This window comes from Myiozetetes cayanensis, unplaced genomic scaffold (genome assembly GCF_022539395.1).
Source record: "Myiozetetes cayanensis isolate MyiCay16 unplaced genomic scaffold, myiCay2020 scf20-37, whole genome shotgun sequence".
Lineage (NCBI taxonomy): Eukaryota > Metazoa > Chordata > Aves > Passeriformes > Tyrannidae > Myiozetetes > Myiozetetes cayanensis.
The window spans coordinates 4,700,446-4,724,407 of NW_026087412.1; the positions used below are offsets into that span (position 1 = coordinate 4,700,446).

At 40.2% G+C, this 23,962-nt stretch overlaps 1 protein-coding gene across 1 annotated transcript in view; it reads left to right on the plus strand.

Annotated features, from left to right (window-relative positions):
- Nucleotides 1–23,962, plus strand: part of MAD1L1 (mitotic arrest deficient 1 like 1) — a 346,820-nt gene that overhangs the window by 7,082 nt on the left and 315,776 nt on the right. Inside the window, exons 7-9 of the mRNA XM_050317416.1 lie at nucleotides 367–497; nucleotides 1,549–1,663; nucleotides 2,223–2,284. Of these exons, the coding sequence (XP_050173373.1) occupies nucleotides 367–497; nucleotides 1,549–1,663; nucleotides 2,223–2,284 (308 nt within the window). The remainder of the gene's footprint in view (nucleotides 1–366; nucleotides 498–1,548; nucleotides 1,664–2,222; nucleotides 2,285–23,962) is intronic.

The following is a 23,962-nucleotide window of genomic DNA, read 5'->3' on the forward strand; positions in this document are numbered from 1 at the left end:
TTCTTGTTCCTAAGTCTTTTGGGCCATTCAGTGCCCCACTTTGTGCTTCACTGATGGAGGGATAGAGGATAAGAAAATCACAGATTTGGTTTAATAGATAGGGAAAGGTCTTTTTAATGATTAGCAGAGGGTGTTTTTGTTATGAACTTAGGGTAAGCAGGTGTAACACCTGGGTTGGTCTCTTCTCTACAAGTGGAACAAGAGTCATCCCTGCTTTGAGCAGTGAATTGGAACAGATGTTCCTACTGAGTTCCCTTCCAACTTCATTCAAGTCCTTGATTTGCGCTTAAAAAGTACAATGCAGAAATAGTTCTTACAAGTTTCAACTTAATCACTGATGTCCTTTTGTCATCCCGTGTTTTCTAGGATCTGGAGCAGAAGTTATCCCAGCAGGAACATGATGCTCTAATTGTCAAGAACATGAAGGCAGAACTGGCTCGTTTCCCAAAAATGGAGCGGGAATTGCGCCAGCTCAGGGAGGAAAACGCCTACTTCAGGTGAAAGAAAGGTTCAGTTGTTGAGGGTTATCTTGTGTTCTGTTCTTCCTGCAGCTGCACTATATGCACTTCCAAATCCCTCTAATTGTGCTTCCACATGGAAAGTTTAGAAGGAAGTTTAAATATTTCCTATAAATAATGCATATGAACTGAGCAGTGTTGTGATGGTTACGCTTGGAGAGGATTTGACAAGATCTGAGGAATCTTCTTGAACAGAAGAGCCTCCTAGAATGTGTATTCGTTGTTCTGGGCGATGATTTCTGTTTGTTAGAACAAAATTCAATTTTTAAAGGTAGTGATGAACTCCATACAGCCTTGGGAAGGAATTCCCTGTAGAGAAAAGAGACAGCTGAACGAGTCTTTAATAACTGGTTTTGCTTATCTATTGTTGCCACTATTTTAAAGGCCTGTTGTTCCAGCATAATGTTTAGAAAGTGTTTTGTTTGTATGTGGTTTGTTTTATTTTTTTTTTTAAATTACACAAGTTGTCCTGCTAGCTTTTTCTTTTTCACAGTTAAGTAGTTTTCCTTGGATTTGGTTTTGTAGTTGTTTCCTTGTCATTTTGAAGTGTTTATCTTGAAATTTTTTTTTTCTCATGCTTGTTTTTTGTGCGTGGAAATATATCAACAGATTAGAGGTCATTTGTTGTTAAATGGTTTTATTTCACCCTTGCACACCTCTATGAAAGTAAAACCAAACAGTCTCAATGCTTGCTCAAAAACCAGGTCTGGAGTTTTCCAGCCCTGCATCCAGCTGGACTCAACAGTGGAGTTGTGAGTCTTCTGCTACCCTTATTTTGTCAAATAGTAAAAGCAGATACAAAGCTTCAAGTTGTTTGGGCTTAACTAGGATGGGTGCTTCGAGTAGACAAAAATAAGTTCAGTGAAACTTCAGGGGTTTGTGGAGCAGTGGCTTTGCAGTGAGGGTTATAGAAGTGAAACATTGGATCATCAGTGTCATGATTCCCTGGTCATTCCGTGTGTATCTGGAAGTTTGTGGGAGGGAATTGTGTTGCATGGCTCTTGAATAGTTGTCTGCCTCTTCACCACAGGGAAATGAAAGAAAACAATGGGTTGCTTAAAGAGGAGGTAGAAGGTCTCCAAAGAAAACTGGAACGCTACGAGAAGGTCCAAGCGCAGCTGGTGACTGTGGAACTGGAAAATGAGGTGAGGAGCTGGGAATATTGAGTGGAGGAATAGATTAGGGGTTTCCTTTATTGCCTCTCCTGACTTTTAGGCTCTTCCTGTATTGTGTTAGTTGAGATGTGATACCTCTTTTAATTAGTGGGCTGGAAGGGAGGCATTCCCAAGTTGAAAAGTCAGCATGAGGGGAGTTATGGCAGTGAAGGTGTAAAAGGCAAAAGGATTTCTGTTGTTCAGCTGGAGATTTTGTGTAAAGAACAATCTTATCGTGGTATCTTCTTTGGCCTTTCTGTTTCTTTCACATTTCTTCTGCTGGAGAGGCTTTTTGTGATGTCAGGCTCTGCCTAGACATGGTGGTGTTGAACAGGTGTGTGGTGAGAACCTCGACACTCACTTTGATCACCACAAATGCTGTGGGGCCTCAGAGGTGTCTCAGATGAATGACACAGTGCTAGATAAGATCATGAAATCCACAGAAAAAGGAATGACACTGACTTTGAATGAAGGAGTCTGAGAAAACTCTGGAAAATCAGCTCCTAGAACATTCATCTGTGTCTAACTGTACTTTTCATCTTTGCTTTAGAAACTTCTGGCAAAATTACAAAGCTGGGAGAAACTGGACCAGAGCACTGGCTTAAATATCAGGTATGTTTTCACACCTTTGAAGGGAGGTAAGACTTTGAAACCACTTCCCTCTTCATCTTCAGGTCTCTGAAGTGTGTTGCTCATGCTTTCTTGCAATCTCTTCTTCATGTGTAAGCTCTTCCAGTACTTTTTATTATATATGAGAAGAAAATAAGATATACACTGTTTTAAAGTAGCTTTGGGAACTAACAAAGGTTTTTCACCAAGTCAGCTTGACCAGTGTCTCTGAGGCCATGCTTCAGTTTTGAGTTCTTTGAACTTTTTGGGTATAGCTGCATTCAGTTTTGAGATTCTGCTTGTTTAGTAAGTGAATTTCTAATAATTTTAGGCTATGCCCAGAGATGAGAATATGTTACTCATGACAAATTATTGTAAATACATTTCCTTTGAAATCTGGATATCAAATCAGCTAATCAAAATAAGCTGCTAGATCCTCTTGTGACTTTTCTTCCCTAAAACAGCTGAAGAACTGTTGGTAATTTAGTTACTTTGTCAAACCCCACTCCCCAGTGGTGTTTGTAACACCAGCTGGTCTGTGTACTGGTACATAACAGCTCCTCCTGACATCTGGAGCAGTGAAACAGATTTTTTTAAGGTCTCTGTTGTGTATGTGGTATAAAGAGGGACTGGAAATGGTGCATCTTCTGATCATTTCCTTCCATTGGAAGGAAATGATCAGAAAGTTTTCTGAGTAGCTAGGAAGCTTTCGTGTGCCATGTTTCAACACTGCTCTATTTTCTCTAAATATTTACATTGTTATTACACTGGAAGTAGAGATGCTTCTTTGTAAATAACTGTCTTGACATGAGCACCATAGTACAGATCACCTTTCATATTGGGTCAGAGCTGAAACTTGTGCAACAGAACCTCCTTTTGCCACTTGCCTCTTTATTCTGCTCATGTATCCAACAACAGAGCAATGTCTGCACAGTGCTGGCATTGTTTGGATATGCACATCTGGTTTGGGCCCAGTATTGCTTCATGTAAAAGGTACTTGTGTTCCAACTCTTTAACTTCCTCAGTGTTTTCTGTTTAATGAGAATAATGAACCTTTTCCAGAGGCAGGCTGGTACATAGCATGCTTGGGGTTCTCTCCTGCATCTGCTGAGGGACACATACATTTACATGGAAATGGAATTGTGCTAAATCTCCTATGGACAGAAATTGTAGGAATCCTTTTCACAAAACTTCACTATCAGACACTGGAGTAAAAGCTTTTTACCTACCTCAAGCTGTTAAAGGTTTAACGAGGTAATTTCCCACTGGGAGAGAAATGGAACCAAGTGATTCTGCCTGTTGAAGTCTAATAACTCCTTCATTTAAAATCAGAATATTCACTGTGAAGTGGTAGGTTTTTGATTGGGCCATATTGTTTAGTGCTATTAATGTCGCCTTCTCATAGAGAAAGGGGAATTGCTCTTGAGAAAAATCACCTTGTGTATGCAATTGGAGCAAGTGGGACTGGATGACTCCCCCCTGCCTCCCTCACTGTTTTTTTTTCTTGGCTTTTTTTTTTTTTTCCCCATTCTTACAGCATGAATTATGTTAATTTTCAGTCAGGGTGATGAAGGTGATGAGAGATCATTGTCCTAGTTGGTTCCTGGAGAATGCTGTTGGTGCAAGTTTGAGAAGAGTTAATTGCCCATCTCATAGTAGGCGAAAAAAATAAGAACAAGTTGGCTGATTGTCCCAAAGAGCTGGAGCAATGTGCTGTTTGCTAATAACTAGATAAGCAAGGGAAAAGGGAATGCATTAGGATTTCTCATCTTTTCTTATCAGGTTCTTCATTGGTACAGAGGATGTAAGGGAAGTGCAAGCAGCGTTTTAGGAGAGGATGATTTTTCATTTCCTCCAGCACTTCCACAGGGCTTGTTCAGTGTCTGCACTCAGTGGTTTCTGTTCACTGATTGCCTGCTCCCAGCAGGCTTTTTGTCAGATTGGCTCACGATCAGCCCTTCCAGTGTAATTTTATGTAATAATACTTGGGAAGGAGGTGCAGCTTTCAGGAGTGGAGTGGTAATCCTACTGTTTTTAGTACTGGTCTCTTTTTGGTGACAATGAAAGAGCGAACTAAGTGTTTATAATGCTTCACCTTGTGGAGGGAAAACAAGTTCATTAACAGTTTACTCTGGCTAATCTTATGTTTGCTGGTTCTGGATTCCACTTGTAAGCTCCTGGGCTTTTCTCTCTCATAAACAGTGGAAACAAAGACAGCTGTAGCTCTAGAGCATAATATCCCTGTAAGCTGCACAATAGCCAGATAATAAAATAGTACACATCATAGTTATATATGGGGTTCATGTGTACACACTATAAATCTATATAATCTTTTTTTGTGTTCAATTACTTTTAATTTTGTGTTCAATTACTTTGATTTCTTCTTATTGCCTACTTTGTGGTATAGTTGGCTCAGGTTTTTATTGTGGATGTAGGACTTTTTTGTATGTTACTGCTACGCTGCCAGGGATTTTCATTCACTTTTCATGTGTTGCTCTGACCTGATATTCCAGCTGTAGGATTGGTTTCAATTGTAAAGGGAAAAAACCCACAAAATGTTGAAATTCTTGCTCTGCAATTAGAAAGTTTTATTTATTTTGGAGTTTACTGTCCTAGAGAAGGATATTTATGTATGATTCTTATAGGAATTTGTTATTAAGAAAGGGTTGTGTCAAGAAAACAAGCTGCTTCTACTCTGTCTCTCTGGGATGTACTGATGTAGTTTTTGTTTCTTCAAAATCCAGTATTTGTGTAGCTGAGTTGTTGACAGACTTCACTGACAAACCGTGTTAATCGTGACAGGCTCGGTTGTTTTTTCAGAGTTGGGCTAGTAGCTTAGAGATATTTTTCCAGGTAATTCCTTGACTGCCGTTAAACATCACGTAATTTATCAGACAAGTATTTCAGGAATGATTTTGGGTGAGAGGCAGCAGGGGCTTTATTTGGGTGACAGTGCGCAAAAGCACCCAGGAGATGGCGCCCTTTCTCCTGCTGCGGGAGAAATCGGGCTCCTGCTCCAGCCTGGGAATCTCATCCCGGTGGGAATCCATCAGCGGGGCAGCTGGTCCACGGAAAATTGCTAATTGCTGCTGTCAGAACTTTTAAGATCTGTTTGATGCTCCATGCGACAGTCGCCGCCTCCTTGCCCAGTGCTCGGGGTTGTAACTTGGTATGAAAAAGATTTGTGCTGATTTGTCTTAATGGAATGCAGAATAAAGTATTTCTCTAACCAACTCTGCTCATATTCACACCTCCTACTCTTAATTTTTATCTTGTTTAATAGGAGTTCTTCACAGCCTGGTTCTTTTCTCCCCACCCCAGGCCTTGGAATTCCATTCTTGGAACAACACTGTTGTTGTTCTGACTTTCCCTTCTGCAGCATGTAGTAGATGCCCAAATAAAAAATGAGGGTTCTTATTCTATGAGCTATTAATCTAGAGAAGCCTGCTTTGCTGCTGTTTGTCTATGTTTGGCTGGTATTGCTTTTGTCCTTTAATGAATTAACCAAGTGATTTTACTACCCATAAACAGATACAGCCTGGAGTACAGAGTGATGCAAAAAGATGTGCATCAGGTATGGGTTAAAGATGAGGCAGTAACTCAGATACTGAAGGCACTTATAGTCATTGATAGCAGCTTACAAGGTTTAGTGCTAAATTTGTCTGTGTTTTTCCAAAAGTGGCAGAAGATTGCAAGTTCTGAAAGGTTGAAGTTTGGCTGAAAAGTTACACAAATTGGTGAAGGCTGACAGGTAGGCCACGAACAAGAGCTTCAGAGGAGTTTTGGTCCAAGCTTTTCTTTTCTTTTTTGATAGGATAAATAGTAATGTGTGAAGTGGGGTTTTCTTTATTTGTTGTTTGTTTTTATTTCAATTGGAAATAGTGGCTATTTGAAGTTTTTACATATTCACCTGCTGGCCTCAAAGATCTTTGTAAACACAGCAGGATTATTTTATATTGGTGATCAAATATATTGATCATTACTTACTTAAGAGAGTCTCTACTTTTTGGGGCACCATTTTCTGTTGCCAGTAGTACTGTCAGCTCAGACCTGGTGTTTGTGTGTGGGATAAAGCAAAAGATTTTGTTCCCAGTACTCCTCAGAATCATTTCAGTCTCTTCCATCACAGGGGCACAGTGGAGAGATCAGATATGTTTTTCTGAAGGGCCATGGAATACAGTAAGGAAATGAGATGAGGCTGATATATCAGAGAGAAGTGTGCTTGGGCTCTCCTGTGGAGCTCTGAGACTCCAGTCATGGGCTTGGACATTCTTGAGTTGCATCTGATTGTGGTTCTGTTGTAAGGCAGGTCTTGGCCCCCGGTGCTGATGGCGTGAGGCTGATCTGGAGGGACTCTGAGTTTACTGAAGCCTGGGTTTGGAGAGTGCCTGTAGTGTCCTTCAGTCTGCAGGGTGGATCCAGCTGGCTGCAGCCACGGTGTCACATTAAGCTGCTGTGGCTGTTTGATGTGCTCCCTGTCCAGGCCTGTGAAGAGAAGTGCACGTTTGACAGGAATTCAGGCCAGTGCTTAAGGACCATTTTCCTGAGGTGGAGCCTGCCAGCTGCAGACAGCAGACACTGATCTGCTGACCTGTCGCCTCGAGCAGAAGAAGTGAACCTGTTAATGCTGACCTGGTTTTCTTTCTCAAACATCTGTGGGCTGGCTGGCTGACAAATCTTGGGGACTAACTTCCTGCAGTGTCTGAGACCAATTAAGAAGAGGAGATAGTGTGAATGTGCATGCATTTCCTCTCTAAGAAAGGGTTTAATTAAGTGGCAGGCATCTCTATTTAGTACAGTGGTTTGCACAGTTGTAATTCGTAATTACCCAGGTGCTACACTCAGTACGGGAAGTCCTTCTATGCACATTCTGCTTTTGGAGTTGGGGGAAGGGAGGAGAGAGGGTGGGAAAAGGGAATCGGATTTCTTGATTCTGCATTTAGTGGTGGATTAGTGCTCTTTTTTTTCCAGTGAATAGAAGAGAAGGGAGAATATTGGAGTTCTCTACTTTCCTTTTTGAATCTTGATTAACTATGCTTAGCTACTGTGCGCTCTCTTCCATCCAAGGCATTGAATATCTTTGCAGTAGTGAATGAAGCTCATAATCTTTTCCTTTCTCACAAGGTAGTAATTTATCTTTCTCTGAATGTCCATTATGAGTAAGTGGTTACTGGTTTAAAAAAAAAAAAATCTGTTGACAGATATACAAAGCAGTGCATGTTGAAATAATTTGAATTACTCATGTTATTCTGGATATTTAATTAACAACAACCAATCAAGACAAGACTGGGGGTTACTGTTGCTAGTTCCAGTAATGCCGTATTTCTGGCATGATCTCACCATAGTGGAGCAAGTATTTTTACTGGGTAGCCTATTGTAACCCTGTGGTCTCTTGTCACCAAGCAAGAAATCAATCTAATTAAAAGCATTTGATGCTGGCTGCCCTCTGTAACTGTACCACTGACCTGAACTAAAGTGCTGATTTCTATTTTGGGGGGCACTGAGGGGTTGGGTTTGTCTGAGTTGGCTACTGGTGGCCCCCAGCTTAGAGCTGTGTTCCTAAGTGGAGGATAAAGTTAGGATTAGAATAGTTGGAGGATATTGAAACTTCATGTTGTATGTCTAAGTTTTTTATAAATAGTTGTAATTTATGATCTGTGAACAGACTGAAAATTGCATGTCTGCTGTTTATGAGATTCCCAGTGTAAAACAAATTGTCTCCTCACAGTGGGAATTCCCAGGGCACCTAATAGGGAGATATAAACTATGTAGGGGAAAACACTAATTTAAAAACCCCACAACAAACAACAAAAACCAAAGCAACACCAAAACAAGCACTATGCTTATTAGAGAAACTTTTATAGTTGTGAGGTGTCAGCCTACCTCATGGACAGATTATCTGCCATGGTCCTCTGTAAGCACAGTATTGCATTTTAGTGTTTGCACTCCACTGAAGCTGAAGGTTTGAGAAATGGTACCTCATGGTTCTGTGAGCTCTGCAGCTGAAAGAGGTGGCCCTGCAGAGCAAAAAGCAATCTAGAATGGGAAGCAACCTTCCCTTCCTGCAGCAGATTTCCTCTGTGGGTGCATAAATACTCATGTGGTTCCAATGAGCAGCCAGGTTTGGAAGGCATGATGAGGGTAATCATTGTTTATACAGGAATAAAGTTTATATGCTCAGTATTTGTAGGACTTATTTATGTGTGAAAGATGAAAGCACTGCCTTAGCAGCATTTCAAGTCTTCTTGAGGGAGAAGTACCTGAACAGTTCTAAAGGGGATCTTTGGCTTTAGAGAGAGTGAAGTACAAGTTTAAAGAGAGAACTGTTTGTGGTTGTCTTGCACTAATTTTACGTGTGCCAAAGCCACTGTTCTTCACATGGAGAAGTCTTGGAGGAAGCTGTCACCTATTGAATGTGACATGCAGCATATACTGGAGTATTGCTCTAAGCTCTTCTGTTCTTCATTCTGTTATCTTATTTTAAAATGTACATTATTCTTCAATTTCCATGCTGCCCTAGGTTTTAGCTTTCCTTGACAGAATGTGTATCATGCCTGGCAGGGAGAAAATGCTGCTTTGTAATCTCAAATTGTGAAGCTCCAGGCTTCAGGGTAGCCAGATGCAGATTTGGGAGACTTCAGGCCATGTTTAGGTGTTGGGAGTAATGCATTTAAATGCGATGTTTGGAAGTGTGATGTCAAATCTGTGCTTTAGCCAGAATTTAGTTTTCTCCCATTCTCATGGGGTTGATCCTCTTAATTTTAATATGGCAACCATCTGGGCCTCTTTTCATAGATGCTTTAAAATATTTTAGGTCTGTGTCTGACAGTTCTTCGCTGAAATGCTGGGCAAAGCTTCCTGCCGCATTTTCCCATCCGATATTAATTTTCTCTAAAAGATGCTGTGCTTATCTCTGATGTTCAAAATTATTAGTGTTCTTTCTCCTTTGCCATTAATGCTTTTATTTCCGTGTGAATACATCAGAGTAATAAGTCTGGAGGCTAAAGGAGAGATAGGAAGGGTGTAAAACATAAGGGATGAGCACCTGACAACGGGGCAGACTGAGGCTGTAATGTGTAATCAGAGAATCAGAGCAAGAAGTAAGCAAGCTCAGATCAAAAATATCTCTGTCCTTGCTTTGCATTTCAAAGCTCTGGGAACAGTTCAAGAGATTGTCTTCCCAGGATCACAGATCCATAATTCTGGAGGCAGAAAATCGTGATGAACAATAGCTTAGCTCACTGTCCAGCTTTGGTGGAGGATGATTTGGGGAACTTGGGTAGTTTGACTGCAGGAGTTGGGTGGAGCATAATGACATCAAAGAGAAGATGGACCTTTCTTACTAGGGATATAAAAACTTTATTTTGGAAGTGAAGATGCCAATAGGCCACTTTTTACTGAAAATTATTACTTCTTTTTCCACTGACTCTTTTTATTAGAATATAGAGCATTACCCCAGCTTGAATATGAGGTGCATTCCCCAAACCAGTAAACTCAAGGCTCTTTTTCCAGTAGGATCAGGAATGGTTTTAGAACTGTGTGCTGGTGTTGTCTACTGCATAGCAAGTGATTCATTTGCCACGGGGGACTTGCCAGTCAGACACTTCATTATGAGTTGCTGCCATATTTCTTGCAAGTATAGTTTGAGACACTGTTGGAACACAGTTGGGCAGAAGTTACTTGTTTCCTTCCAGCATGTAGTGACCCGTGTTATGTGTAAATGGCTTGAACTTGGGTGCTCACTCTGCTGTGAAGGAGAAGCTTTCAAAAATACAGAGACTTTTATGAAGAGCCACTTTCCTTGCATTAAGCAGCCCTGTTTGCCTTAAAGTGAAATTATCATTTAAATAGCAGAGACTAATCAGCAAGGGGATGGTTTGCTCCTGTCAGACAGCTCAAATGCTTGTGCTTGATTTTTATTCAGCCTCTCATTTGATCATTTCCACAAACCCAATAACCACTATAATCTCCAGCTCATTTTTAATTTTACCTTTCCATTTCCATTTTAGCATCTTTCAGTATTTCAGCTCTCAGTTTCCTGCTGGGGCTGTCAACGTGCTCTGCCTCCCCTCTCCCTTAGATGTTCGGTGCACTGTACCTCATTTAGTCCCAGAGTTTTGGGTTTGCAAGGAAGTTTTTTAAACAAAAATGCACATTCTGTACCTACTTAATTGGGGAGGTTTTTGTTTTAGCATAGCAATGCTTTTTCAAAGCCTTTCTCAAAAGGGACAGGTCTTCTCTGAACAGAAGCAAACCAAAATGCAAATATGTAAGGATTCAAACTCTTGCATGGGCTGCTCCCTTGCCCTCGTGGGCCTGGCTTTTAGCTACAGGTCAAGGAATCTCCCTTCTTCATTGGATCAAGAAATACCAAGATGGATTATGCCAGATTAATGTAACAACTTTCTTTGTCTAGAGAATTGACTATCTTATGGAATAAATCACAGTAAATCTTATTTATTTGAAGTTCATTGAAACAAGAGAACCACTTGGGAAAGTATAAATCATGTGGGAGAAGAAGGAAATTAATAGAATTGTAGGATGTATAAGGAATTGTTTAAGCAGGGATAGATTTAGTATTGTTGGAAGGAAAAACGCAAGGATAAGTAGAATTCCTCAAAGATTAGCCTCGGGATCTGCTTTATTTAGTATTTCTATTAATGGTTTTGGTGCAAAAATTTGGTGTGCGGTGATAAACCTTGGCTAATGATGCCAAGTTCAGAGGATTCACAAATACACAAAAGCTGGATGTGCAGAACTGAGTGACCCTAAGGATTAGAGTGCAGAAGTGGGACAAAATTCAAGGAAACAAAGCACAGTGCTCCGTGGAATTGGGAGCTGAGCTAGAAGGTCCTTTTGAGTCCCACTTTCCTGTGAATGTGTATGTGCCAATCTGTAAGCAAGGGGCTCAAGAGTAGGAGGAGGGGAATGGTGCATTTTAGTTTGGAATTGCAGGCTTTATTTAATACCAGGGTTCTGAAAACTGGAGGTGGGGAAGGGGAATGTGGGGATTAGTGAGTAAAAGCAGACCACGTGCATCTTCCTGCCCACGCAGAGCAACAGCTGTGGACAGGGACCTGAAGCGTGAGAGCAGCTGACCTCTGTTTGTGTTGAGAAACAAGCAGTTTGCTGAAAAATGCGCTGAACTATTAAGAAGAGCTTATCTGTCAGTGCAGATAAGACCAAAATATGATTTGTATCATCTGAGAAGCTTTTCTGAGTGTGTTTGGTTCAGGTTATCTTGATGGTGTTTTGAAAATGACTCACTCCTGGTTAGTGCTTAACCTCATCGGTGCTTCTCCCTGGAGCATGGATTCGTCCTTCTGATGGGAGCTGGGAAGGGGCTGCTTTAATCATCTGGTTTTCTTTTGTCAGTGGTGCTGGAGGAAGTTCTGCACTGGATCAGCCAGGAGGGGTCTGATTTTCAGTTTTAGTTGTACTTTACATCCAGCAGCAGGAGAAAATTGGAAATGTATGAAAATTAAACTGCTTCAGTTTTTTAGCATCATTTAAATGCTCCTGTTCTGACAAGCTTGCTTACATGCCCTGTGATATTATTATGTAAGCTTTGTCCTTAAACTCCAGTCTTTCCTCCCTTGGGACTTCTTTGCAAGTGAATATTTTTGACCAGAGCACATATTTACCTGGGTTCTGTTCTCTTTCCTCACAAGCTACTTTACTAGAGGGAATATGCTTGTAAATAAACCTTTGTCCATGCATGCTTGGAGAGAAGGGCTGTACAATGTTTTCCAACATTTCTTAAAGGGCACAGTGAACTTGAAATGTTAGTGAGTTAAAAGATTAATGTGATAAGTGCCTCAAGGTTCTCTTGAACTAACTGTGGTTATGTAAGTGTTGTTTATATTTTAAAATAACTTAGAGCATGGAAATGAGCATGGTGGATTGGATTATTTACTCATCCGTCTCTGGTCCTGTGTCAGTGGGATCCTGGGCTAGATAGGAAAACCCAGACTAATGTGCAAAGACCTTAAGCAGACTTCTTTAGAATGGAAGTTTGTTAACTCTCAACAGTATGAATTTTACATAAGCATAAAGATTTTTAGTTGGTGCCCCTCATCCCTTTTAAAAAGTAAAAACTCTCACAGACTGGAACCTATTATGTGTTATGTGCACAGAATAAATAGAAAAATGTTTTACTTTCAGCTATAATGTTTCTTATTTCAAACAATGTTCAACAAAGTTGCAAAGTATTAGAGAGAAGTGAGCTTCCTAAATTGCTACTGTTTATATAAATGCTGCCTTTTTCTGTTTGAGACAAAATGAAAAGTGTTTTTTGTCTTAACCTAAAAACACCAGCCTGAAGTGAGCTGCCTGAATGAGGGCTGACACTGCATCAGGCTGGCAAGAGCACTGGGCCTGTGATAATTGGAAAGTTTCCCATTTTGAAGGCAAAGGTGGGAGGTGTTGAGGGCTGAGAGTGTATTTATTGGCCACCCAGAATCACTGTCTGGAGATGGTTTTCAAAGTGCTGACCTGGACACCTGAAATAAGAGCTCAGGGCTCCTGTTTTCAAATGAAGCTTTCAATGGGGTTAGAACAGCTTGCAGGAAATGCAGCCAGGCCTTCTCAGCAGAAAGGAGATAAAACATGCCAAGTATTCCAAATAGCCAAGGCAGTTAAGAGGTGGAGATGTATGGAGCCTTCTTTCCCTCCCTGCCATTGAAGTAAAAATCTGGGAGTGCATTGGCAAAGCTTGTTTTTTAAAATAAATGTTCTGCACGTATTTTGGTCATCATGTGGCAGCAAAGTGTTCTTTTTCTAATGAATATCTCTTGCAGAATGGCATTGTTGTAAGAGGATGATACATTCTGAATTAGTGTGTTTGAAACCTCTGCACAATGAAGCTGCTCTCAACTTTTGTTGCTTCTTGCTTAAAGGAGAAGCAGATCTGTCAGAGAGCCTAACCCTGCAATGTAGGTACAGTTTTGGCTTTTCTAGAAATGTATTTACTTGAGATTTCGAGCATCTCTTCTCTGCTTTTCTAGTACCACTTGGACTCAATCCTTACTGACTCCCTTTCTCTGCATTATTCTCAACTCTCCTGTCAGCAGAGTTAACAATTCTTTGCTTCTTTGCAGGGAGTAATGGGCAACTATTGCAGGAACCATTTTCTGGCACAAGTTGTTCCTGTTGGAATTGCTTTTGAATTCTCATTAAGCATTTAAACTCATTTCCAGAGATACTCAGATAGGAACAATGTAGTGAAAGGGAAGATTAATCTTTTGGGTAGGAAGGAATATGAAATTCTGGATTTTTTTGAGTTATTCCCTGCTGACCAAGTTGATTTATTTTCTGTTTCAATGAAACAATCATCCTCTTGCTGTGGCACACATCGAGCTCTTCAGTAATGGCTTGAAATCCTGCTAACTTTTCTATAGGACAGAAATAGGGTGTCTGGCTTTGACTGAGAATATGTTCAGTATCAGTATCCTCAGTTAGACAAGTTAGCTGGGACAGCTTTCAGGGATCCTTCACACCTCTGCTATTTCCTCCCTTCAGAAGATGATGCTTTGACCTAGTTATGAATTTTGTTTTCCTCAGTTCTGCCAGTGTGTTTGAAACTATCGTTTCCAATTCTGTGCTCTTTGTATTCCCAGAGATAAAGCTTTGTGGCTTCAGGTGGTTTTCTGCAAATGTAGCAGCCAAGGTTGATGGCATCAAGCCTACTTTGTGACAAGCCTTTCATTTAGGCCTGATGGTTTCCAGTGTGACTTTGGCAAAGACATCACCTGCCTTCTGGAGAGCTGGCCCCTTGTCAAGGTCACACAACACCTATTGGCTCACCTGTCTGCAAGTAGCTGGCAAGGGGAAATGCAATTGGCACTTTGTAATAACTGATATATTTGCAAGGCTGGTAGAGAGGAAGAGTGAAAAAAATGGTCTGATCAGGTTTTTTTTCTAACTGGGTAGACAAAGGTCTTGGAAATGTGTGTGCTCCTGTCTTTGTGGCTTATGGCAGCTGCTAAAGATAAACATGCTGTTTCTGAATGTCTTTTCACTGTAGTTAGATAGTTAAAATAGTTTTTTTTCCTGAGATATCCATCTGGTTTTTGTATCCTGTTCTGTTCTTTTTGGTGTCCAGGTCAGTAGAGTTTCACAGACCCGTAGAATGTCAGGTTGGCAGGGACCTTGAGGATCAGCTGGTTCAACCTTTCATGGCAAAAACCTGTTCTGGATAAGATGGCCCTGGCAAACTGAACCTTAACAGTGTCCAATTTTGGGGGAAACTTTAAGTAAACCCTTAACTTTGCTGTAGAGTCAGACATTCTGTTTGGGGTTTTCAGGATGTATATCGGTGAAGTGTTTGCCAGAAGTGACTTCCACGGTGTGATTTTAGTAACTAAGTATCAGACACATCTGTTAATAATCACTGTTAAAAGAACTGCATTTTTGTGTCTAAGGTTGTAAGGGTTGCAAAATAAAAAATTGGCCCTTCAGAACTGAAACATCATAAGGACAGTTACAAAAGTTTTAGCATCTGTGGCAGTCCGTGGCTTTTGTCAGGGAGCATGGGAGGCTTTTGGTATTAAGTTGGGATTCAGTTTTATGGTAGGATTAAATAACTACGTGGAATTTGATGGAATTGTATCTGACAAGAATCTTACTGACAGCCTCCAGTTGTACCTGGGTTTTCAGAGTTTGAAGGAGCTGTCTCTCACTAGGTTGTTTCTCACTGTTTTCTGTGCTTGGTAATTTGGAATTGTTAGGTTTGTATATGCTGTCCCTTGCATTTTCTCCCCTTGCTGTGCTGGGGGAGTGTAGGGACTTAGCTGAAAGGAGAAGGAAATAACTACCTTCTCCTGCACACACTGCTGCATTTGTCAGAGGCAGCTTGAGGGCTCAGGTTGTCCTGCTGTCGTGGAAGAGCTGCAATTCTCTTCTCTCTGAACAATAAGCTTTGTATCTGTTTGTACAGTAATGAACTGCTTTTGTTTCCTTCAGGAACGTGCTCTGCTGTCTGGAGCGTTTCCATTTACAGACAACCCTTGCCAAATTAATTTTATTTAATTATCTCCCAGGGCTAAGCTTGAATACATTTTGTGTTAAATTCACCGTTTCTCCCTCTTCTGAACGAAATGGACTTAATATCCTTGTTAAAATCTGATTAAAACTAAAATTGAGTTTTTTGAAGTCTGATTATCCCATGAAATGGAATTTTTAAACCTAATTATGAATGGATTTGCATACATTCTTAGCACCATTGAAAAGAAAGTTGAAATAAATTTATTAATGAAATCTTCTGCTGTCTCTTTGGGCCATGGCGATTGCTGGAGAGTGAGGGAGGAGGAAGAAAGGCGAGAAGGAAAACTCTCCCTCTTTTGAAATATACCCTCTCCCCCCTCAATTAATTCCAGAGCTGGTTTGACCCTGTCTCATTTTCATGCCTCTCTGCCACACAGCCCAATTTAGGTAATTGACGGCCTTTCAGAGGGTAACTGCACTGTTAAACTGGTTTCATGCATTGAAAGCCTTTGTGCTTTCTGAAGAGAGGATGTGGGGAGGCAACATTTGCTTCAACTGTTTTGTTCTCTCCCTCTTTCCTGAGGTGGCCCTGACACCAAATCAATAGGCAGCTCTCGTTTCTCCTTTCTGAGGAGCTGGATATTGGAGCATTTATTTTATACCTGATAAAAAATGGATAGTTTTTCAGACTGCGGTGGGATTTATGATTGTTTGTGTAGTTCCCTGGGTTGGCAGCGAAAAGTTTCTTTGTAGGATACATTTGAATCTCTCACTGCAGTAATTGTGCCCATCCCTTCAGGATTTTTTGGAAGTCCTCTGTGGGAAAAGGAGTGCCAGTGCTCTTTGAGCCGGTGCAGGATGCCCGTGCAGGGAGGTGTTTTGGCAATTCAGAAATCCTGGTCTTGATACGTGGCTCTACAAAGAGTAAATACTCAGCATGTGGCCAAGTGTTCTGTAAGCATTTGCAAAGTTACTTTCAAGCAGAGAGACTTGTTTGCCATATGCCTTTGTGCTTTCATTTTAATCCTGTCTTTGCACAGGTTAAGTACTGAACATAGCGCTGGTATCGAATCCTACAAGAAATGAGGAATTCTGGCACTGTTTCTCTGTGATGCTTCTGAGGTGGGGAGTCTTAGGAGAGAAGCTGTGGCTCAGCAGACGAAGGAGAGTTGAGCTGAGATTGGAGAATGCTTTTAGCTGGCATATGCTCAGGTTATAAACCAGAATGGGGGAAGGAAATTAAAAGTTTCCTTGGTATGTAACAGGAAAACTTGAATTCAGACAAGCTTTGGATGAAAGTGGTGACTGAGGTAACTCTGCACCAGGGACTTAAAATTATTTTATGGTTTAATGACTGTGGCTTTCATTTGTGCTTCCTGAAACTTGTCCACAGACACGTTTAGCATCACACTTGTTGTGTAAACAGGACTCCCTCTACACTTGGGCTTTAAATGCTTTGCAGTATCTTCCCAGTCAAACTCAAGTGGAATCTGAAGAGTTAGGAATATCTGATGCACCTTTTCCTCAATTGTGGAGCTGTTGTACAAAACTGCAGTAACAGTAGTAGCGAGCAGAATCTGAAAGCTGCAGATTCTGGAGAAGCCAAGAGAAGATCTCCAGGAGGGTGGAAGCTTTGAAGGCTTCTAGAAGACTGATTTTTAATTCTTTTATTGTTTTCTGGATGGTTCTGTACCATCCATTCACCAAAGGAAAAGTAACTGGTTGTGGGTAGTCCTGCATCGTGGAGCATGATGAAATAAGATCTTGAAGGTCAGCGTGAATGCAAGGAAGGATGTGAAAGTGGAGTGAAAAAGAGGTGTTTTGTTTCTTTTAACTGACAGAAAAGAAGCTCTTTCCCTTCTGTGGATACGTTTCAAATTTTGATATCTAATTTATCATGTAATCTTCTTAGTGCCTTCCCTGGTAGCTTCAGGTATTCAAAGTGACCAAAGCTTGATGACCAAAGCAAGTTGGGGTGGTGTCCAAGTACCTGTGACACCAGTGCAGTCCTTACCTAATGCCAGTCACAGGAGCCTGTGGCAAAGACAAAGACACAGGGAAGCCATAATTGCTTCTGGCTGCTCTGAACTGGGTGCTGGAGGAGGCAGCTGAGCTGAGCAGGGGTTTTTGAGAGTGAGCTGGCAAAAGAGGAGTGATTGCTGAAATGCCACTGTTTACGTCCTTAATGCAATTACACTTTAGCAGTTCCACTTTCTGTGAAGAAGTCTTTAATTCTCCTTTAGCCATGAATTATTCATTCCTTATGGATGATGGTGATTGGGGTTTGGCTTTCACAGGCAGGTTTATTATGCCCACTTAGCTCTGACTGCTTTGGCACTCCCCAAGACTCAGTTTTTTTCCCAGCATTTGTTCTTAATGTTCATCATTCTTCTTGATGTTAAAACTTTTGGAGTATTAATTCAACTGTAGTTGTGGGAATGAGAGTCTGAGGGGATGGAGTGAGGGTTTTTTGTTGTTGTTGTGTGGGTTTTGTTTGGGTTTTTGTGGGTTTTTTTTTGTGTGTGGGAAGCATAAGAAGAGGTTTTATTTAGATCTGTGGTAATTGCTGAGTCTGAGGGCAACTGTTATATTATCACCGTGTGTCAAAGAACTTGAATATGAGACACTTCATGTGTGGCTTGGGAGATTTGGATGTTAAGGGAATAAAGCAGAATTTCAAAATGAGGTGGGATTGATGTGCTCTGCCCTTGAGGGAGAGTGGTTCTGAGGGCTGGTGAGGTTGGGATTTTTGTATGGTCTCTTTGTAACACAGGAGTGCCACCACCTCTGTAGCAGCAGTGACATTCTGGGCTCTTCTGTTCTGATGACTCGTGTCATCTGGTTTGAACTGGGACTGCAGCATTGAGGTCTTGGTGTGTCTCATGTCAGCAGAGGCCTAGAGCTGATGTGCTAATGGGCTTCCATAAAACTTTGGGCTTGAAATGTTATTTGTCCTTCACTTTGAATATTAAATTTGTAGAAACTTTCAAAAAAAAAAAAAAAGTATGAGAGAGAATTACTGCGTTTGTTTAAAGTTCTGAAAGCTTTTTTTAGCTAAACAGTTCAAAGAGCGCATCTCACTAATCAGAGGAATATTTTTGCGTCCCCGGGGTGGTCACAGTGTTTTAATTGGAACTTGGGCTTCTTTGAAGTCCTTTTTAATCCTCCCTGAGCTGGGGGAGAGGGTTTGAAGACAGCTCTGCAAATCTGAAATTTCTTCGGTTTATTTACATGTGTCTGGGGACGCGTGTAATTCGCTTTCCTGGAGTGAAGTTCACTTGCCAGCTCATGGACAGCTGAGTGGGAAATGGGCTTCCTTGAGTGGGGAGCCCTGACACAGAGGCTGGGGGTTCGGGATAGTGAGCTCATGTGCTCCTGGATTTGTTAAAACCAGGAATCGAGCAACGGGCTCTGAATAGGGAATGAACTCGGCGGGAAACGGCGTAGCAGCTAAATGTGAGGCTAAACTAAGCAAAAAGCTAGGATTTAAACTCATGTTTTAGGATTAACTAATTAGTATGGCACTCAAAAATGGTGTTGCATACTGATGTTTGGCTGCTTTAACACTGATGAAACAAAAGATTTAGGAGAAAGTGCTTAGGGTTGACAGCTTTAACCATCTATTAAATCAGTATGGGGTTTCATTTTCTTACACTGGAGCTGGATTAGAGGTTTTTGGGTGTCTCTAGCCAGACTGCTTAGTCTTTGTGCCTCAGTGTGTAAAATTCAGGCCTTGTTTTAGTCTTGTTTCTGGAGGACTCTAGTCTTACCTCAGGTGTATTATGTACTTGATGTATCTACCACGAAAGGAGCCCCAGTGGCAGCTGATGCCTTTTGTGCCATCTTAATACAAATGCCTTGTAGGAATCTGTGGCTGCTGACAGCACAAGCATTTTCCTGAGGCTTATTCTACTTTATTTGTTCCGCTATTGATTTTCATGATAAATATAATCATTTATCAGCCATGTGTTTTCTGTACTTCAGTAAGGTTTTTAACCTCTCACACTTGCTGAAACTTGGATGCTTTATGTTTTGCTTCTGGCAGAGGTGAGACGTGAAAAGCTTTGAAATCTTTGATTGAGTTTGGATAGTTTTTAATTAATTGAAGCAACAGGCTTAACCTCAATTTTCTGTCTGAAAGAATAACTTAGTATTCCAGCTGAACATAGGAGCAGTATGCTTTTCATTCTTTCTAAAATTGTTATCATAAATTTACCTGTGACTGATGTTATTGGCTTGATATTTTAAAAAAACCAAACCAAACAACCACAGATAAAATAATTTCTGCTGTGGCTTGAAGTTGCAGTTTGAAGTGGCTGTTCCTGCCGTGAGATTGAAGAGGTGTGTGATTGTAATCAGAAGTAAATAAGAATAATATATGGGATGTCAAATCACTTTATATAAAAGTAGTTGAAAATATTGTCTCAACTCTCCCAAGGATCTGTAGCCAGCCATTAATAGTATTTCCTCTTGCTCAAGATTAGGGGTTTTGTGTTACTGCTGGCTAATATTTTCAGTTGATAAGGGTCTGGGAAAACAAGGTGATCAATAAAGGTGTTGAAAACGATACAAGAATTTAGGTAAATTAATATTCTGAAAGGATTATCTCAGACAGGTGTCAAAAGAACAAGACAATCAATTTAGTGCTATCTGTAAAATAGTCAAGTGTGTGTATATTGTGAGTACCCAGCCTTGGTTAGAGTTTGAGCTCTCCTGTCAGACAGGAGCCCCGGCTATCTGGAAAAATGATGTCTCTGTATTAGTAATTTCTATGTGAGTGCAAGTTATGCCAGAAGGGCGTCTTGGATCCATGTGAATTGTATTTGTTTTTAGTATTTGGAGGATTTTTGTGTCTTGTCCTTGTGTCCCACTCCTTCCTTGAGAAGAAGGTGATGATGCCTGTTTCTAGGCTGGTCCAAGTGTCTTCAAATATCTTGAGAGTGACCTCACGGAATGGAACCAACAGAGGTTCAGTAAAATTATGTCGGGTGTTACTAACTTAGACTGTTTATTTGCATAAATATTGTTGCCTGATTTGAAAGCTAAGGAGATGAATATTCTACTTCAGATCCTCCCATTGTAACCAGCCATCCCTGCTGGCCCTCAGCTTGGTGAGGAGCAAATCTCGGAACGAGCTTTTATTTGCTGACATGGATGTTAGAAAGGGAAGCTTCTGCCTGATGTTCCGCAAGTTTAATTTATTTTTATTACCACCTTTGTTTTTTGGCTGTCAGGATGCTTTGCCAGCTTCATGTAATCCCAGTAACCGACCTGGAATAGTTTTCAGGGTTTTTAATGATCCTTGCTGCTGAATATCTTTTTGAAAGATACCACATATGTCTGTTCAGAGTTTGTTTCCAGTGAGCTTATCTTTGTATTTCAGTCTGTGGTTTTCAGATATTAACTTTTCCTTTGTTACTATTTACAACTATCCAAATGACTTGAAAATCTTACAGTTCTAGCCCCCATGGTTAGAATTAATAATTGGTATTATGCTGTGATTCTGTTCTTTAGATTTATTTGATTTCAACCCCACTCCCCCTCTTGGCCCCACTATTCACGCTGTCCTCTCTGCCCAGCCCCAGATTGCCACAATGATTGTTCCGACTCCACTGACAAATGGAAACTATAGGAAAAACAACCCTACTTATGACTCCCTAAGAGAAGTTTTTATTCATTTCACGGCGTTATTTTACCCTTTAGCTGTTGTTTTTTTTTCTTCAAATTAAGTTCATGATTGGGAAAAACAGTTAAAATAGCTTTTGCTGCTGCTGCAGTAAGATGAAACATTACATTATTAAATGTGTTTACATTTTGTGCTTGAAGTCTTAAGGGCAATAGGTATGAAATTGTATGCCACAATAATTTCCTTTCAACATCATCATTAATATATAATTACATTCACTAAATTGCAAATTGAGAAAAAAACATTTACTTCTCTAATTGTAAAGATTGTGCTGATATCTATGTTAGTGTGAGAGCAGTAAGAACGTTTTTTAAAATCCTTTTTGATCATTTCCAACTTCACTACTTCTGTGCTACTGCTGGTAAGTACCTGAAAGCTGCTTTAGAAGTTTGTGTGGTTCTTTCTCTTTCTTTTTTTTTCCCTTTTAATCTCTGATCTGTGAAGACCTTAAGAGCTCTTTGTTTTCTTATATTGTAGAAACATAGGACACAGAATATTTTATAGCTTTGCAGATACATTCCATGTTTCTTGAGTTGTATGTTAAATTCCTTCTTGTTGCCTTATAAACGGTTTCATTTTGTGCAAGTGAGTTCAAACCAAATTAGAATTCTTTTTTGTTGCAGCATGATTGAAATATGTGGACTATCTCTCCCTTTTATCCTGCTTTTCCCATGGGATGAGGCATAGCAAGGCATGCTGCAAGAAGGAGTTGATCTCTTCTGTATCATAATACCAAAAGATTGGTTTTTTGGTTTTATCTGAGGAGACAGTCAAGAACAGGGCATGGCAAAGTGTGCTTTGATTGTTTTGAGAATGCTAAGCATAAATAAGAATTTCAGAGTCACTACATTTTTTATTTTATTTTAATTCCATATTTATTGCTACAAATCATTAGCCTTTGTGCCAAAAAAACCCCAGAGTGGCAGCTGAGTGGAGAGCGAAGCATGTTTTGCTCTGGTTGTACCCTGTGGTCAGCCTTGTGCTGAATGTGGAACAGCAGAGCAGTCAAAGGACATCCCTGAGGGCCAGCAGCAGTACAGATGGAGCTTGTGTGGGGATATACTTGCCATTAAGAAGAGCTCAAGATAATTTATTCTGTTTTTCTAGTTAACTCTCTGTTTTCCCTTCTTCCTTGTGTACTTTCTCTGGTGTAGTACCTTCTGTTTGAGGCATGGGTTGGATTTGACTCTCAATGAAGTCTAGTCTTGGCACTTAAAAAAATCTGTGAGAGGTAGAATAGAATCTGTGCTACCTAGAAATGTGTACCAAATGATTTTTTTTTTCCAAAAGTAAGAATAATATTATCTCCTTGAACCCATAATTGTATCTTTAAAGTAGAAGTGAAACTTAAAAGATGAGTTGTTATGATGCCATATCGTTAACTCTGGGAGGAAAAAACCTTTCTTCATTAAAATCCAAAGAACTCTATTAACTGGAATCTGAGACAGTTTTCTTCCTCTTTTTTTCTCCCCTCTTCAAATTACGGCTTGATTGAATTAATTGCTAATTTTGCGGTTGCTTCAAAAGAGACATTATCAATTGTCTTTAGAATTGTCGAGACACTTATGAACACTTAAAATGTTTTCTTACAAATAAGTTGTTCTTCTGCTTCAAGTGGTTAATGGGGACATTTGCTTTGGTGAAAAGCAATTGGATTTGTTGATTCTATCTGTACACAAATAAGAGTTTTCTAAATGAAGGGAACCTCAGAGGCTGAGATTGTTTAGTGCTTTCACTTACACTTCAGATTTCCTCCGTTTACTTTGTACATAAAACATTAAGCAGGCACTTTACTGGAGAAACAGTCTCGGGTATACCTTTGAATGACTAAAGATATGTGACTGCTCTTCAAAACATTTTAATCAGGGGTACAAAGCTCTAAATGTGCCTTAATTGCCTAGAAATGTGGAGAATTTGTTTTTGTGACTCATGTGTGTAGGAGATTCCAGACCGTATGGGTTAGTTAATGTAGTCAGCAATGGAAAGGGAGGATATAGGTGTGGAGATCCGAACAAACAAGTGTAACTACCTGGACTGGAGCTTGAAGGGGCTATTTTTTCTGCAGGAGAATCGCTGTTGTGAAACTTAACTCTCAGAACTTCCCGGTCGGGACACCAGATTTGAGTGGAAATGTTTTCCTCTGGTCTGGTGAAGGAGAGCTGAGGAATGCTCCCAGGGAGGGATGCATATAAGAAAGGGATGTTAAGCCATTTGTAGCTTTCTCATGCAAACTTGGAGTCCATACAGCCAAATTAAACGTAAGGACTCTGTGTTGCTGTGTCCTGGGAAGTCTGGATGTGATTATTATTTGCTGAACTTTCTCGAAGGGCGACTCCTCCCAGGAGCTGAGCTGCTCTTGGACTTGGTGAAGCTTCAGAAAGAAACAGGAGTCCTGTAAACCAGAGATAGAGATGTTACAACAGTAGTAGAGCTCAAATATACAAAAATATTTGAGACTCACTTTAGACATAAGGGAAAAGAGTATTACAGACATTCCATGGCCTTTCTAATCATACAGAAATATTTAAAACAACTAAACTGCCTTTCCAGAAATCTTCTGTTGTTGTCATGTTATCGTTCTGTGTTTTGTTCTTCGGATGCTGTTTCTTTCCTGCCTGGGAAGAAGATTAAATTGTTTTTTAAGGGTAGAAAAGGTTCTTCTTGAGGAGAGGGGAATTTTGGAATCTTTTTATGTTTCTTATACATAATATAGAAAAAGATAGGGAACAAAATAAATATTTTATGCTTTTAGGAGATTGCCTTTAAAAAAACAATCCCAACCCCACAAAACCCACTGGAAATTCTTTTTCATTGAAAAGAACTAAACAGAATCTTTCTGTGCCTGATTCTCTTAACAAGCAGTTCAGTGAAAACTTCTGTCTCTGGTGTTTGTCAGTTTATTGTGCTGAAGTGTAAAACCTAAAATACTGTGCCAAAAATCTGGTAATGTTCCATTTCAATTTAATATGACTTAGTCGAGACAACCAAATCTGTCATTGTATATTCATAAT